This window comes from Stegastes partitus, unplaced genomic scaffold, assembly GCF_000690725.1.
Source record: "Stegastes partitus isolate 25-593 unplaced genomic scaffold, Stegastes_partitus-1.0.2 Scaffold251, whole genome shotgun sequence".
Classification (NCBI taxonomy): domain Eukaryota; kingdom Metazoa; phylum Chordata; class Actinopteri; family Pomacentridae; genus Stegastes; species Stegastes partitus.
Window position 1 is genome coordinate 525,657 of NW_007577982.1, and position 16,263 is coordinate 541,919.

At 40.3% G+C, this 16,263-nt stretch overlaps 1 protein-coding gene across 1 annotated transcript in view; it reads right to left on the reverse strand.

The window, feature by feature from the left end:
* Positions 1–4,942: 4,942 nt before the first annotated feature.
* Positions 4,943–16,263, reverse strand: part of ngfra (nerve growth factor receptor a (TNFR superfamily, member 16)) — a 43,421-nt gene continuing 32,100 nt past the window's right edge. Inside the window, exon 6 of the mRNA XM_008281936.1 lies at positions 4,943–9,186. Coding sequence (XP_008280158.1) covers positions 9,134–9,186 — 53 coding nt within the window. The 3' untranslated portion in view covers positions 4,943–9,133. The remainder of the gene's footprint in view (positions 9,187–16,263) is intronic.

Sequence of the window (16,263 nt, forward strand, 5' to 3'; positions counted from 1 at the left end):
CGACACATGATGCGGAGCCGGTATTCAGGCCTGCAGCCAGCTCTCCCACGCAGATTTCTCACCCTGCAGAGACATGAACGAAAACACTGATAAAGCAGAAACACAAATATCACACATGACACAGATCTTTGTCGAAATCTCCCCATGTTCCCAGTTTGTTCTGCAGCTGCATGTGCACGCATGCTGTGTATTTATTCCTATGTCTTGTATGTTTATCTGTCAGGTGTTTCAACACAAGAGAGTTCAAGCAGTTGGAGCTTGTTGAAAGACCTCAGTTCTTCCTCCACTGTGTGGAAAAATCCAAAAATATCCTCCTTTGCAATGTCAGCTCATATTGTTTGCAGATGCAGATTAACTGACTGAAACAACAGTCCAAAACTCCTCTGTACAGATGTGGTTTCAGCATTTTTGATTTCACTCCATCCTTCTCTGGTCGCACCGAACAACTCTTAAGTTGGAGGTGCAACGTGTTGTGTTTAATGTTTTTAAAATGGAAGCCACATTTCACATAAATCCCGGTTCTTTATGTCTCAGGGGACGTCACTCTTTCTACTTCATTCCTGTTGTCAGGAATGTCAACACAGTGGGAAGTGTTAAAGGAAATACAGGAATGAACAACAGCCCAAATATAAGAAGATAAGGCAGTACTTTGTAGCATGAAATTGAAATGTTGAGTTGAAATATTAGAAATGTAATGAACTTTTATCTCAAATCAATGCTACAATGAAAATGTGTGTCTCAAATGTGAAAACATTGATAATCACTTGTTAAACTCCTCAAAGATATTATCCACAGCAATGCACCCTCCATGTCTCACGATTTAGAGATCAATAATCAATAATGGTAAACGTGGTATTCCTTAACAGTGTTTCTTAAAGATATTAACAGGTGTTTTGTATACTTGGTGATGACCTTTAAATCACAGTCAGGCAGCAGCCTCTGGGACTGAGAAGTTAAGACAATGCACGTAGCCAAAACCTGCAGTTCCTCAAATGTCCACTTGAGGCTGGCTCCAAAAGTAAATTAATCCCCATAGACCCCGATGGTAAAATGTCCAGCTTTACAGCAGAAATACAAGTTTACTCCCTGGTACAAAATACAACTTTGGTTTCTATCGTTAATTGACCCATTCATGATAGCCGCATATGGGGTGAATTTTTACCGTCTATGAGATGTGGTGCTGCACCAGGTAACATAACAGCATGTAGTTTCAGGCACATTTCATGTGTCATGTCTATGTATTTTAAGGTTATTGCGGGTCATGGTGTGGTGAAGAAATGGTTAAGTATAGAGGGAAGTTTAAGAGGATGGTGTCATTCATCGACTCATACATAAAATGATGATGTCGTGGATAACACATGAAAGGACTTGGCATGTTATTCATGCAGTTCTTCTTGATACCAGGAAAGTTTCAGTGGAGCATGTACTGATGGAGCGTCTTAGACAAGAAAAAGAAATAATCTGTTGAATTAAAATGCGAATACAAGCAGCTATAAACACATGAGAGCCTGAGAAGCAGCCAAGCAGACATTCTTCTTCCAGCTGAAGGTGACTGTCATGTTCCTGTATGGATTGAGTTAGTCACGTAGAGTTTGAGCTGTGTGACTTGTATCGCCTCAAGCATGTTTTAATGTCTTTGCTTTTCTAGTTGGCGTGTCTGTTTCCTTTTATCTCTTTATGGCCTTTTCCTGCCATTTCAGCTGTCTTGCACTTTTGATTAATCTTAATAGAAGGAAAACCATATTTTGATTAGTGTCTCCATGTAAATGCTCCCTGCTGATCAAATTAAAACTTTGCAGACTATCTGTCATCTCCATCTTGGTCTGGTTTGCTGCATTCAGAGCTGCATATAGAAACCAGTCAAGGAGAGGAAAGAGCTGTACAGGAATATTTCAGACTGCTCTTGACACGCTGGTGTTTTCCCTCCCAAACTGCAGCAATACAGACATCTCTACTGTACATGGGGACTTTTCTTGTAACGTGTCATCTTTTTTTTTGCGTCTGTGGAGGATTTATCACAGAGGATTAATCTCTGACACGTAGCAGGAAGAAAATCCCACAGCACCCCAGAATGTTTAAGTGGTGATAAGACTGGAGAGAACCACACTCCTGGTCCAATGGACCTTCACATATGGTCCTGCTTTTAACTGTGGTTTGGCTGCCAGTCCACCACACCATACTTTCTGGTTTTAGGATTTTATTTTCATTTGCTTGAGGTCATTTTCACAAATGCTTTTGGGTGTTTTTGTGAGAAGGGGAGCAAAACAAAAACTGCACTTCTTAACATCAAGTCTGTTTGGGCAATTCTTTGAGATTTTGATGTCGATATGTTTCATGTTTATACTTTAGGCTACCAACAGCCATTTACATTAGCTTAGCATGAAAACCAGAAACAGTAGGAAGCAGCAAGCCTTGATCGATCCAAAGCTAACAAAATCAGCCTGCCAGTGCCACTAAAGCTCAACAGTTTCTATGTAGTATAGTTGTATGGAAATGCTTGGACACCTCTGGGCAAACTGCAGATTATAAATACGATCCCTGCAGCAAAAACACAACAAGAAATGAGCAGATAATGCAACAGGAATTACCGCATGAATAGAGGGAAGAAAGAATTCCACAAAATATCAGCAAATTCAGGATGTAAGTCAAGAAATTCAGGGGAGTCAGGGGAATTCAAATTATCCAATAAAGCCTACTTCCAAAATCTCATTCAGTAAGGAGATGAAAAAGCTGAAGACTGAAGCCTTTGGAGTGGCTCCTCAAAGTTTCCTGACTTGAACATAACTGAAAATCTGCCTGTGGATATTAAACATGCTGTGCGTGCAAGAAAGCTTAAAAATATCTCAGAATCAAAAGATCCGCAAATTAAGAGGAGATAGACGACGAGCAGGCTACGAAAGCTTTTGAAAGCAGGGGCTTCACTAAGTGCTGACTCAAATGGGTGCTCAAACTTTTACACGTGGAGAATATAGTTTTTTTCTTTCTTTTTTACGTTAATGAAATAAAAAATAATTGTGCTTATTACTGAACTTGTATGACTTTTGTTGAGCACCAGGTTGGCTGTTTGCCCTGTTTGCAGTCTGTGCTGCCCGAAGCAAACACTCTGCTGGCTTTACCTTTATATTGTATATGCAGTCACAACATCATCACAGCATATCACATTAATTTTAAATGATTCAGAATTGTATCACTGCTCAATAGCTGCAGTGCTTCTAAGTTGAACAGTAGGGTATCTGCCTTTATGAAAAATTAAGAAGCAATAGTTTGCTGTATTAAAAATACCTTGCCCACAGTAGCCAATCAATGCAACAAAAGTCAGTATATTGTTTATCACTGAGAGTTTTTTTTTCTTCATCTCCTCATCTTTATTTTTACAGACAAAATCAATCATCTTCACCAAATTCCCGCTGAAATGTTCTGAAATGTTCTTCTTTGCCGTTTGATGGATGGTTTGTGTTGCTCTACTTTTCTCTTTAAATCCCAAAGGTGCTCTATTGGATTCAAGTCAGGTCCAGGTTATAGTTTTTTACAGTTTTTTTTTTTTTTTACATCTCTCCGAACTTTTTTGTGATTTTATAGATATTTATCGTGCCTTCACCTTTTGCACTCATGAAGCACCCTGTGGTCACACCACCACCGCTGTGCTTCACTGTCAGGACTATGTATTCACTGTGGCAGTCCTGGCTGCATTCATGCCAAACATGCTGGAATCCATCTGAGTCAAAGTATTTTTTTTGGTCCTGTTTGACCCTGATATCAAATCGAAACCCTAGTTTTCACCGATAACCCTGTGTCAAGTCTAAAACCCCTCCTTGTCTGTTTTTCAGAGCTAAATTTTGAAAGTAGTTCACCATCTGTGGTGTCATTTTAGGAGGATAGTCTCTGCAGCTCTGATTAGTGGTGCTATGGCTCATCTGTACCTCCTAGTTACTGCTGCAACTGTGTTTTGACAGATCTTTTGGGGGGGGTCACCAATTCTCCTGTGTCCTTTTCCATCTTTGTTAAGCTGCATAATCAGATTTTTCAATTCCTCCAGCAATTCTTTTTCACGTGGAGCCCTGATATAGACATTTACAGCCCATAGGTCCAAAACCTAGAAAGTTCTGGTGTTTGCAGGTTGTTTTAAACCATGTTCATGCAATTAGGCTGTTTGGAAATCAAAAGCGTACTCAGTTTTCTTTGAATTCATCAAACTTGTATGTCACTGATCACAGGTGTGTTTACTTCTGTTTTATTGAGTTTCTACTTTCAGGTCTTCATTTTCCATTTATTCTTTTTTGTAGTATCTGTTTTTCATTGTTAATAGGAGGAAATACACAACTTGTCAATGAATTATGAAGAGGTGATGTAATTTGTAGTCATTCATCCATCCATTATCTATACACCGCTTAATCCTCACTAGGGTCGCGGAGGGGCTGTAGCTTATCCCAGCTGACTTAGGGTGAAGACAGGGGACACCCTGGACAGGTCACCAGTCTATCACAGGGCTACACTTAGAGACAGACAACCAAGCACACTCACATTCACACCTACCGACAATCACCAATTAACCTCAACATGTTTTTAGACTTGTGGGAGGAAGCCGGAGAACCCGGGGAGAACCCACGCTGCACAGGGAGAACATGCAAACTCCACGCAGAAAGATCCCGGTGCCCCCACCGGGATGTGAACCAATGACCTTCTTGCTGTGAGGCAATAGTGCTACCAACTGTGCCACCTTGCAGCCATAATTTGTAGTCATTTGGCATTTAATTGACTTTGCACAGGGGTGTTCTCACCTATTTTGTGTACTCTGAGTATCAGTCTTCTGATTTAACTCTCAACAAGAAGCACATTCCCAATCATTTCAAGCTCTTTCTCTAATGAAATCAACTTTACATTTCTCTGTGCATGTAAACACAGCCAGTATTAGCTGAGCCACAATGACAAACCGGACTCATAATGCAATGACATCTCTGTTTATTTTATTATAGATGTTCATTTCACTTGCACACATTTTTGTTTTTTTTACATTTTGTAGTGTATTTTTGTATCTTGTATCAACTCTAAGAAATTCACATTTACACAATGCATTTTACATTAGTAGCTAACTACAGATGACATTCAGCTTTTCTGGGACCAGGTCCTGATCTGTCTGTATCAAGTAATAATGTCACAGAGAATCACAGTGAACCTCCCCATAGATTTCATGTTACTGCAGATTACATGTCTTGTTGCCTCTGAGATGGAGGTACGTGATAAAACTTACTGTACATGCAAAACATCTGCACAGTAGAGCTGATTTCTATTGACAAATAGCATATGTGAGTTTTAGAATAGTCCTAGGTGACATGTAAATGTTTTCATAATGCTACATGACCCTATTAGTTACCAGTATCTATAGCATGTTAACATACAGTATGTGTTCTCTGGCAACCTATTTGTACTGCAAGTCTCTCTATAGTGGTGCCAGGTTTATACAGTTTGCTTGAGTCTCCAAAGTTCATCTATAGTGCTGACTTCGATTTACGAAAAACCTTCATTTTCTCTCAAAATATTAAAAAAAAGCACATTAAACCATAAAATAAATGAAAAACTGGAAAAAAAAAATCGTCAAACTTCTGAACTCAAAGACACTGAACACTGTACACAGGCACTTGAACTGTGGTACACTCTTTGAGTGCATTCATATTACGTCTAATAAGTGCTACAAAATAACATCAGTTAGGAAAAATACTGATTCCAAAAGTGTAATACTATTCAGAATACAAATGAAAAGGAAAAGACAAAAAAAAACAACTTACAAATAAACATTTTGGGCAAACTTAAACCTTGTCCTTGAATGTGTCTTGCATATTTTTTCTGTTTATATTCAGGTTGTACATTCTTACACACAAGCTGTTGGAGAAACAGAATAAATCGGTTCAGGGTAGATGAGTGCGCTGCTGGAGGGCTGATTGGGCCTCAGGGGAAGATGGAGTCCAGGAGTGAGTGTGTCTTTTTTCTTTTTTTCTTCTTCTTTAAATCAACACTCTGGTCACTCATACTGTAGCAGAGTCTGCTTTAATGTCACTGCCACAGCGAGAAGCAGGATGAATCATACCGGCTCTCTCAATAGAAGAGTGAATCATAGCCTGCCTGTGTGTGTGTGTGTGTGTGTGTGTGTGTGTGTGTTTGTGTGGTCACATGTCCACACCACATCAGAAGTGAGCAAACTACAGCCGAGGTTCGTCTGTTTCCATTCATTACGCTGCAGTGACACATGAATCACAAGTGAGGAAAGTTTAATTGTCTTGAGATGTTGGCGACCACGTGATGGGTCCACGCAGCGCCACACAGGATGTACAGTAATGACTCACTTTCCCTTTCTTCTCCTCGCTCTGTGACCTTTCTTATCTGTGTAGCATTCACAAAACTCCACAAGCTCCGCTAACAAGTAAACACATTTCACTCTCCTCCCAAGCAATGGTTTGTATCCTTATTCATCCTCAGAGATGCACGAGAAGATTGACACCACTTGAGCAGGGATAATGGCACGTAACGCCCCTGCAAAAACAGCGTGTCGTGTTTTGCATTGTAGTTTTTGCATGTGACAAAGAATTGATGAGTTTAGAAATGCTGGTTTTTAACTATGGAAGGAGCCAGGCAATATCTTAATGCTAAACTAAGTAAACCAGCTGCTGCAATCTGGGTATCAACAGGCAATTTGTTTTTATTTGTAATTCAACCAACAACCCCCAAAAAAACCTTTCAGAATCAAAAAAACTATCAAACATGGTCTGGTTTTGGTTTCCGGCAGTTCCTTTTGACGCCATGTGAGTTTTTTTGCGATTTGTTTTCGTCACTCAACATCTTCTAACCGATGCTTAGTCGGTCGCGAGTGGATATTCCAGACTCTGGTTGCCTAGGTAACCCTGTTTCCGAGTGAAACCAGCCAGCTTCGGCTAGCAAGTTTTCCAGGTTTCATTTGTTTTAGTTCGCACATATGCACATAGATAGATAGATAGATAGATAGATAGATAGATAGATAGATAGATAGATAGATAGATAGATAGATAGATAGATAGATAGATAGATATTCTTTTGTTTGGTTTTCTCAATTTGGAAGCAAAAAATCTTTGGGTTTTTAGTTGTTAAAATAATTAAAACTGAAGTAAACTCAAAAGCCACTTGCCTTATGCTTTTGTTTTCCAAACAAAAACAAAAAAACAAAAAAAAACACACAAGAAAAGGAATTGCCTAAAACCAAAAACACTTGATTAGTTTTTATTTTTTGTTTCAGACTTCTGAAACTGTTCTTCTGTTTTTGATTTTCAAAACAAAGACCAGATCTATTTTTGAATTCCAAATGAATCACAGATTGTTCAGTGATAACCAGTGCTGCTGCCTGTAGCTTCATGGTATCAATTTTCTCCTCCACGTCTAAGTCCAAGCATCAAACTTTAAATCCATCTGTTCCTGAATCATGTTGGAATTTGATTATCGTGCCTGTCTACGCTGCATTATATCTCTCTCATACATCTACAGACAAATTTTTCTAAAATCTCTTTCTAATTTTTAGTCACCACAACAAGAGGGACCCTGAGAAGGAACCTGTAGGAATGAAAGCAGTGCAGTTCAGCTCAGCTACAGTTTGCTTCTTTTACAAGGTGTCTACTGTTTGTCGACTGCAAGCAGCAGGAGGGGGGCGACATGAAAGCGGTCCTCCGTGATAAAAGGTGCTACCCAGCCTTAGAAGTGAGCCTGCACTAAGTGCTTTTATAACACCTTGGCGCTGTAGTAAATGTCAGTGGCCTCAGCGTTGGATAAGGGATCTGTAATGTCACGTTGAGGCTTCGGCGCTCCGTCGCCTCTATGCTGTCCGCCGCATTCATCCTGATGAGAGTGGAGCAGAGGGTAAATGAAGCTGAAACCCTGAGGTAATTACTACCTGCCTGTCAGGACGTCGCTCTAATGGGCCCTGTGTTGACGCGAGCGCCGGCGACAAAGCACTAGCGCCTCAGCACTGTTTATCAGGCAGAGCTGTATGCAAGACTGTAAGAGCGAGCGTGTGGAAACAGAAGTGCTTTTCAGAAAGTGTGCCTCTGAGGGGTGTCCCAATTTTCTGCTCAGTAAGTGTAAGATATTATAGATGGGATTCCTTGTTCCAGATTTTTTTTCATTTAAGCATTTTTTTCTTTTTAATTTGTTCATCAGAGGCCTTTCCCTTTCCCCTCATCGCAGTGAGTCAGCAGAGCTCCACAGTCCAGAGAAGCTCCACTGGGGGACTGTGGAGGCACCCTGCTGAATCAGCCGTGTAACTCAAGCCACAAAATGAAAGCACCGCACCGCAAACAGGAGACAAACATTTGGGCGTGTTACATTATAAGCACAAAATTACTGAAACACAACCCCCCGGAGGCACTGCGAAGGGGGTTTCTGTTGGTGTGGAAGAATACCGAGCAGCCTTGTACAGTAAATGACGTCTCTTCCCGATCGGTCGGTCGGTTGACAATGACGTAAAGACAACATGACACCAAACTCATCCGCAGTTCAGCGATACAAGAGACGGGAAAAGTTCAGAGGAAGCTGGGAATGACTCACAACTCCCCCCTGCTGCTTTTTGTATCGCTGATGACGGCAGGGGTCTAATAGAGTGAATCCTATGGAGAGAGACAGAGGATTATCTGAGAGTGGAAGATGCAAGAGGAAAAAAGCTGCCCCAGTCTCTTTGATGCGCAGGGAAAAAAGAAAGAAGACATAATGGAGTACCTTTCTGCCTATTTACCTTTCAGGCACAGACGTTTCATGGCAAGCGGTTACAAAATTAATAGCTTAGAAAGGGGCAGAAGATACTAAACTGGCAGCTACGGAGGATGACATACTGGAATTAATAGGAGATGCACTGGCGTATATCTACGATCTGTGTAACACTAGTTAAGATAGTGGTTGATATTGCCGTAGAGGTCGTGTCCAGGCACACTGAATGACAGAGTTAGACTCTATATGCAGGGATGAAGAGTCACGCTGTGGCCCAAAGGTGCTGGGAAGTCCATAAAAGTCAAGTCCACGGCCACTCGTCAGTTTTTTTACATTCTCTGCGTGGCCCACCCTGCCCTTGTTTTGGTCCACTCTCTCTCTTCTCCCCGTCTTCAGCTCCTCTTCCTCCTCTTCCTCAGACTTCAGGGGGAGGCGAGTCGGGCTGGGGGCCACCGTCCACCCTCACCACTGCAGGGAGAAAGTAAAAAGAAATGTGTCAGGCTCACAGGGAGGAGGGCACAGGTGATTTGTGGTTAAATCAGTGTGCTTCCTTTTTTTATTTTTTTTATTTTAATCTATTTGAATTCTCACTTGTGCCTACACAGCCTTCTTGTGGCTCCCGCTAAGCAGCTCCTCTTCAGTAAGTGGGAAGTCCTTTGATTAAGGACACCTTGATTAGGTTCTGAATGGCGGGCAAATGTTTTTTTAATTAAATTTCCTCCACACAAAGATTATAACTTCCTATGGTAATGCTTTAGATTATAGCCGGCAACGTACAGCGTAATTACCCCCGAGTTACGGTGTAATCTTTTCTGTACCTGTTGTAATGTCCCAGGACATTGTTTTCTGTGTCTGTCAGCTCCTGTCTCAGCAACCTCTGCAAGAGCACAGTCTCCACACACCTAATTATTTGCTCTTTTTAATTCATTAAAGCTAATTAACTCGGTTTATCCGGTTTTGTTTTGCTCCTTCATGTTGCAGCCTCCTGAGTCAGGGTCATCACATATGGGGGCTCGTCCGGGATGCACTGTTTAGCGTCTGATTACTTGTTTTTGGTTGTTTCTTCTTGATTTTAGCAAAGTTTGCTCCCTTGGTGTGGTGGCAAGAGGCCTCCCTCTTCCCTTTGAATTATAGTCATCTTTGTGTAAAAATAGATCTATGGAAGTAATGGAAAGCAAGTTGCAATGTTATGGAATAAGGAGGTCACAATTTAGCATCAACACTGTGTAACTACTTCATTATTCCAGAATATAGTAAAGGTAGCTATTGGGGTGAACAACACCTGATCCAGAGCTCAGAGAACAACAGTATCACTGACAAAACACCTTACTGTGGCATTTTTTCTGAAATATAAGCACAAATATACCCTGCGATTAATTTAAGAAAACAAAATGATTTTATGGTTTCTTGGCAATAAGGACATTTTGAACCACATCCAGTGGTGGAAAGTAGTCAAGTACATTTACTCAAGTGGCGTATGTAAACACAGACTTAGGGTACTTTTCTTGAGTATTTCCATTGTATGTTACTTTATACTTCCACTCTACAACATTTCAGAAGGAAATATTGTAGGATACCACTCAATTATAACAAACTTTCAAAACATAACTTGGTGTAGAAGATTAAGCCAGTGGTTGACAGTATTTATAGCTTCAGGGTCACATTTTAGATGTCAATTAGTTGTTCACAACTTCACCAAAAACTGATTTTTCCCTTTAAAACTTCTCTCATAGTTTAATTTCAGTATATGTTCAAATGATCCAATATCACAGCAAAAAACAAAGATTAGAAAAAAACTGGTAACAGATCTGTGTATCAGAGCTACGTTTCTTCTTCTTCTCCCTCAGATTTATCTGCTGTTCTTGTATATAAACCATACATTAAGTAGTTCAAATCTGCAGCAGCTAAAACAGTAACATGCTGCTGACACACTGATGCGTCACTATTAATCCTATAATGATGTCTTTACTTGTAATGGAATCCACTTTTACTTTTGTAAAGGACTGAGTGCTACCACTGATGAAATTATAACAAATTTATTACGTGAGTCCATCTTCCCTGATTCCTGCTCTTTCATAGTCATACTGTACCCTGTAATAATAATGACATAGGTACCCAGTGGTTAACCCTCTGAACCCCAAAACCAACCAGTGGGTTGGAAGGTGTTTACTCTTTAAAAAAATTGCCAAAATGACACCATCTATCAAAACTAGAAACTTTAAAACTTTCTCATTGTTCTTGAATTATTCATGTGTGTGTCTTCTGTGGGGAAAATGGGCCAAATCAAAGCTTAAACGAGGGATATTTTAGCTAAATCACTTTGTCATGCATGCCTCATTTTACAAATTGCCAAAATTATACTGTTTGCTCTCGCAAGATTATATACAAAAATAAATTCTGCTCTAATAGCTGCAACTGAGACGCTATTAGTGACTCAGCTGTGACCAACAGTCAGTTAAGCTGAACTGCAGGCTGTGTTTACACAGAGTAGATAAGAGGCAAGTAGCGAATCAAAATGTTCAAGAAATAAATAGTAAAATGTCTGTGGTATGTGGTGCCACCATTGTTGTTCCCATATTTGTTCCCATACTCTGTATTTATTGTTGCTATTGTTGCACCAACCCACCAGAACAAATTCCTTGTATTGTGTAAACTATACCTGGCAATAAATCTGTTTCTGATTCTGATATTGGTAACCCCTGTGGGCTCTTGGTAAAATGTTGTACATGTTTATTCTAGGTTTTTTCATGAAATAATTTTAAATAAAAGAAAATAAACTTTTGCTTTTTGCACAATATATGACATTATAACTGTGTCACACTGCACAGAAGACATTTTGAGTTTGTTCTACTTCTACCCATGACTGTGCTGTTTCCATAGAGGTGCAGAACTTTATATTGCAGTGAAAAATGAGCCGATGGTGAATAAAAAATGTGAGAGGAGCAAAAAAAAAAAGCCAGAAACTGCAAGGGGATTCAGAAGGTTAAATAATAATGACAGTAAAAATTCTCTCTTAAGGTCCTTCTAAATGTCCAGACTATTTTTCATTAGGTCATACACACCATATAACTATAGTCGTGGTTAAATCTTGCAAGCTCTAGTCTACAGCTAACTATACACCCAAAATACATCAATACTGTACATTTTTCCTCATGGAGAAATTGTAAAACGCCTGATAATCACAGTCCTCCCTGCAGGGGGCCCTGTGGTGTCACTCACTCATCCGAACCTGTTCAAACTGGAGTCATGAGGATGGGACACAAATACTCTCTTTTCCCACAAACCTCTTAACCTGCTGTCAATTGAGGGGAAGCCATGGAAACCTCTCGGGAATGCAGAGGCATTCCTGAGAGGACCCCCAAGTCCGCTGGGTGTTTTCTTGTCTGTATCAATGCATCCTTGTACAGCAGAGTTTATTTTAAAGCTTTCGAAGAGGGGGGGAGGCTGGGCTATAACGTCTCTACAAAATCCAAACATTTTACTGTCATAGCTGCTTTCTTTCTGTATCCACCCTGATTCTGTCCTCCTCTTCCGTCCGGTTTAAACAGACCTCTCTGCAGGCATCGTAAGTGACACTGAGCAGAGAGGCAGATGATGCTGGCCAGAGCGCAGCCATCTGCAATGCACACGAGTTCAGGCACACACTCAGTGGTTTTGCACCTGTACTTCTGCTTCACCCCTGGCACCGGACCTCATTTTCAGAGGGAGCGTCGATAACAACAGCCACATGGCGCTCCGACGTTTCATAGAGTCCGACCTCTTTCCCAGAATCAATACAAGCTGTCTTTCACTGAACCAGTTCAATCAGGTCTCCTCTGTAATGCGAACTCCCAATCAGAGCAACGCTTTGTTACGCACTTCTTTTTTTTCTTTTTTTTTGCTGCTTTCTAATCAGCACTCTCATACAGTCCTGATTGGACCCCGAGCCACAGTAAAGCTTTGAGAGATTCTGATGCAGACAGAATTTTAGATGGCTGCGTAGTAATCACAGCAACTCCCAGGGAAAAGTTAAGAGAGAGCGTGATTGTTTAATAATTTATAAAGAAGTATATTGCTTGTTTTTCATTTTGCTGCTTTACTCATCGCTCCGTGGGGGCAGCTGTTCATTTCACAACTTATTTTAATACTTTTCTGTTTAGACAATAAATGCAAAAGGCAGATGATGAGTCAACGGGCCTCCAGACACATAAAGAGCTCCTCATCTTACCTACCAGAGAATAAAAATAAACCTTTAACCTAATATTCTTTATGGGGATTTGTGCTTTCACAGTGTCCTAACCTCTTTCACTTACTCATTTCACAGTTTTTTGGGTTATATTTTAGCAAATATTGTTAACTTTTAAAAGCCGAAAAGCTGATTTTCTCAGTCAGCTGCTGTAAATGACAGGATGCTTCATGAACACAGGACCTTGCAGGCTGTTTTAGAGCAGCCTGAACCTTTAGACATTAATTTTGGTGACTTCTTTAAAATGAAAGAGATTTTGATTCAGTATTTTAGGCTTAGATTTGGTCATTTTCCTGACCGAAACACATAACTAGTTCAAGAAACATTGGAGAGAACGTTTGTTTTTTTCAATTTCTACATAGTCTGTGATAAATGGTGCTCAAATGGTTAATTTTCTGACCAGTCACTGAAGCTCTACTGTGCATCAAATGAGCTACAGATGAATTCAGTTGTTCTCTCCTGGGAAACTGCTGTTGTCATCCTCAATGTTAAACTCATAAAGCAATGTTGGGAAAACTTCCACCAAGAGAAGTTTTATCAAAACTTCCCCTTGTGGGAGGATGACAAGCAGTTATGAATCATCCCTACAGTATTACTGACATTATATTATTAATTCATAACATGACTCAGTTGCATTATTACAATAACATGAAGCAGTGTAATGAAAAAGAAAGTGCTGTGAGCTTGTGCAGATGCAGAATCAGAAATGTTTAGTGAAAATAAAGACTCTGCTCCCTCGGATGGAGACTGAACAGCTGATTTTTTGCTTGTTTCTAATAAATAACATTCAGAGGTACTTATATCCTGGACTTCACACCTGCCGCTGTGTGATTTTCAGCTCTAGTATCTAAATTTGTACCCCTTCATCGTCAAAATCTACATTTTCCGCTCTGACACCGGCGATCTTTTAAGTGGTTTTTGATGGACAGCAGCTTTGATGCCACTCTGTGTCGGCTGTGAGGTCAAATACAGGTCAGGGACGCACTGTTGGGCATTACGACTGAGAGCTCGGAGTCTTGTTTAAATTTTAAACGCGCTGAATATTCGGGGAGGGGGAAAGCTGGCGAGCAAAAGAGGTTGCACAGATAGATGGTTCTTTTTAATGGAGATGAGCAGCCAGAAATGAGGCTGAGCCCCCTTCATGTAGGAGGTCTCACCCCTCAGCGGTGACTCACACGGGGAGGAAAACCCTCTCTGGGTGTTGTCAGTCAAAAACAGAAGAGGGACATTTTCATTGCTTTGTTTCTCTTTTTAGAAGCTCATTTGACTAAAGGTGTTCCCATTGCTTGAGCCGCCAGTTAAATATGGTTCATTGGAAACAGGAAACCCCCTGCGATTATCATGGATTTAATGTGCATATTCTCGCCCCCTCGTGCTTTTTAACAGGCCCGGCCGACAGAACCGACAACCCTCCCTCCCTGCGCAAGAGCTTTTTGCTGCCTGTTTTAATGGCTTCCGGTGCTAATGCCAATTAGCACGTGCTAAACGCTGATGCTACACGAGCTTTGGGAAAAAGGCAGGCCTGGGTCCCGTCTCGTAACACCTGCTAATGAGCCAATCAGTTAAAAGAGGCGACAGGGTTAACCAGGCAGCCATCCTGTCACTGAACCAACGCCAAGCTGCCCCTCCAAAAGAAATTCCTTCTTTTCTTCGACATACAGCGGGCTTTGCATTCGTGGAGTGGAAGAATGGAAAGAGGTACTCAGACAAAACAACAAAAACACAAAATAAGCTTTTCCCAAGCCTCATTAGGATGTAATGGGGATCCCAGACAAGACACAGTGGCGTGGATTGTTCGGGGGAGGATTTGTCAGCGGTTTGGCTTGTTAGCGCATTATTATCCCTGTATAACCATTTCTTAATCTTGACACAATAAGCCGAGGAAGGAGAAAAAAAATGAAATCCTGAGAAAGAGAGCCGGCGGGAGCATGAATGAATGAATAACGAGATCACGACTTCTTCTCTGGGTAAAAAAGCTGCTCCGGTTTATGTGTGTGGATCAAGTGAGAGAGCTGGTTTCATTCCTTTAATGTAAGCATTGTTTGAGCGTTGAAGGGAGGTCGTGTCTCATTCCTGCAGCACTGTCTTTTATTCTGCCATCAGCTGTTTAAAGGTTGTCCTCTTTCTTTTTTCGGTGCCAGTTTCTCACCGACGCAGATCGACACGCTCTTGGTGTTTAAACCCATTGCAGGGTAGTGAGTTAAATCCCCTGATCACATCTATGGATACATTAAAAAACATAATTGGATGAACAAAGAAGACTTAATTTGGCTGAAATACAAAGAAATTCTACTGTTTTTTGACTTTCAGTAGAAGTTTCTGGGGTTTACTCCTTCTTTTTGCTTTTATTACATTTACATCCACTGTGACTTCATTCTTCACTGCAACATAAAGTCCTGCCCTTCGTCTTTGATTTTTTTTCTTTCCCAAAACAACTATAATGAAGATGTACAGCATTTTTCCAAGCACCCACAGGTGTTACCAAAAATACTCTACATACTATCGATATTTTACTACTTACATATTTTGTTTCTGTACTTGTGTAAACACAGCCTGCAGTTCAGCCCAGTTCGGCCAATAACTCTCTGAATTTTTACCACATGACTTCTGGTCACCGTTGAGTCTCATCACTTTATCATATTGCAGGAGAGCTCAGAAGTTTTCCTCATTAGAGCAGCCATTTTGATTTTTGACACATTTTTAATTGAGCGATTTTGAATGGATGTTTTCCGACAGAACAGCCCATCAAAGATAATTAGAAAAGCCAGTCAAAAGTTTAAAAATCCAATTATTGTTTTTGTTTCTACAGCTTTGATAAATGGTTTATTTTGGACATTGGACTGAGTGGCACATTTTTAAATGAGCCTTTGAGAATAAAGCGATTTTGATTAAATTTAACATTTGATTTGGTGAAGTTTTCCAACGGAAGGACACTTGATTTTTTATCATGTAACTGCTGATCACAGGTGAGTCACTACTAGATTCAAGGGTGAAATGCAAAATTATTTGTTTTTATAGAATCTAGTTAAAGCAAATCGTTAATTTTTGGCAAATTTTTTATACGAGACATGTAGAATAAAGTGATTTTGATCAAATATCACAATTTCAAGCTTAGATTTGGTTAGTTTGACACATGATAAGTTCAAGTACCGTCTGTAAGTTGAAAAGCTGATGATTCTTTCTTGTTTGTACAGTTTTCAGCTCTGATAAATGGTACCTTTTTTTAAGAACCACGTCTTTCAAACCTGCAAGTGAGTTTTGGGGTTAAAGAATGATGCTGGTCTTACAGTAATTAAATCCTGTGAAGAAACTAAAACCAA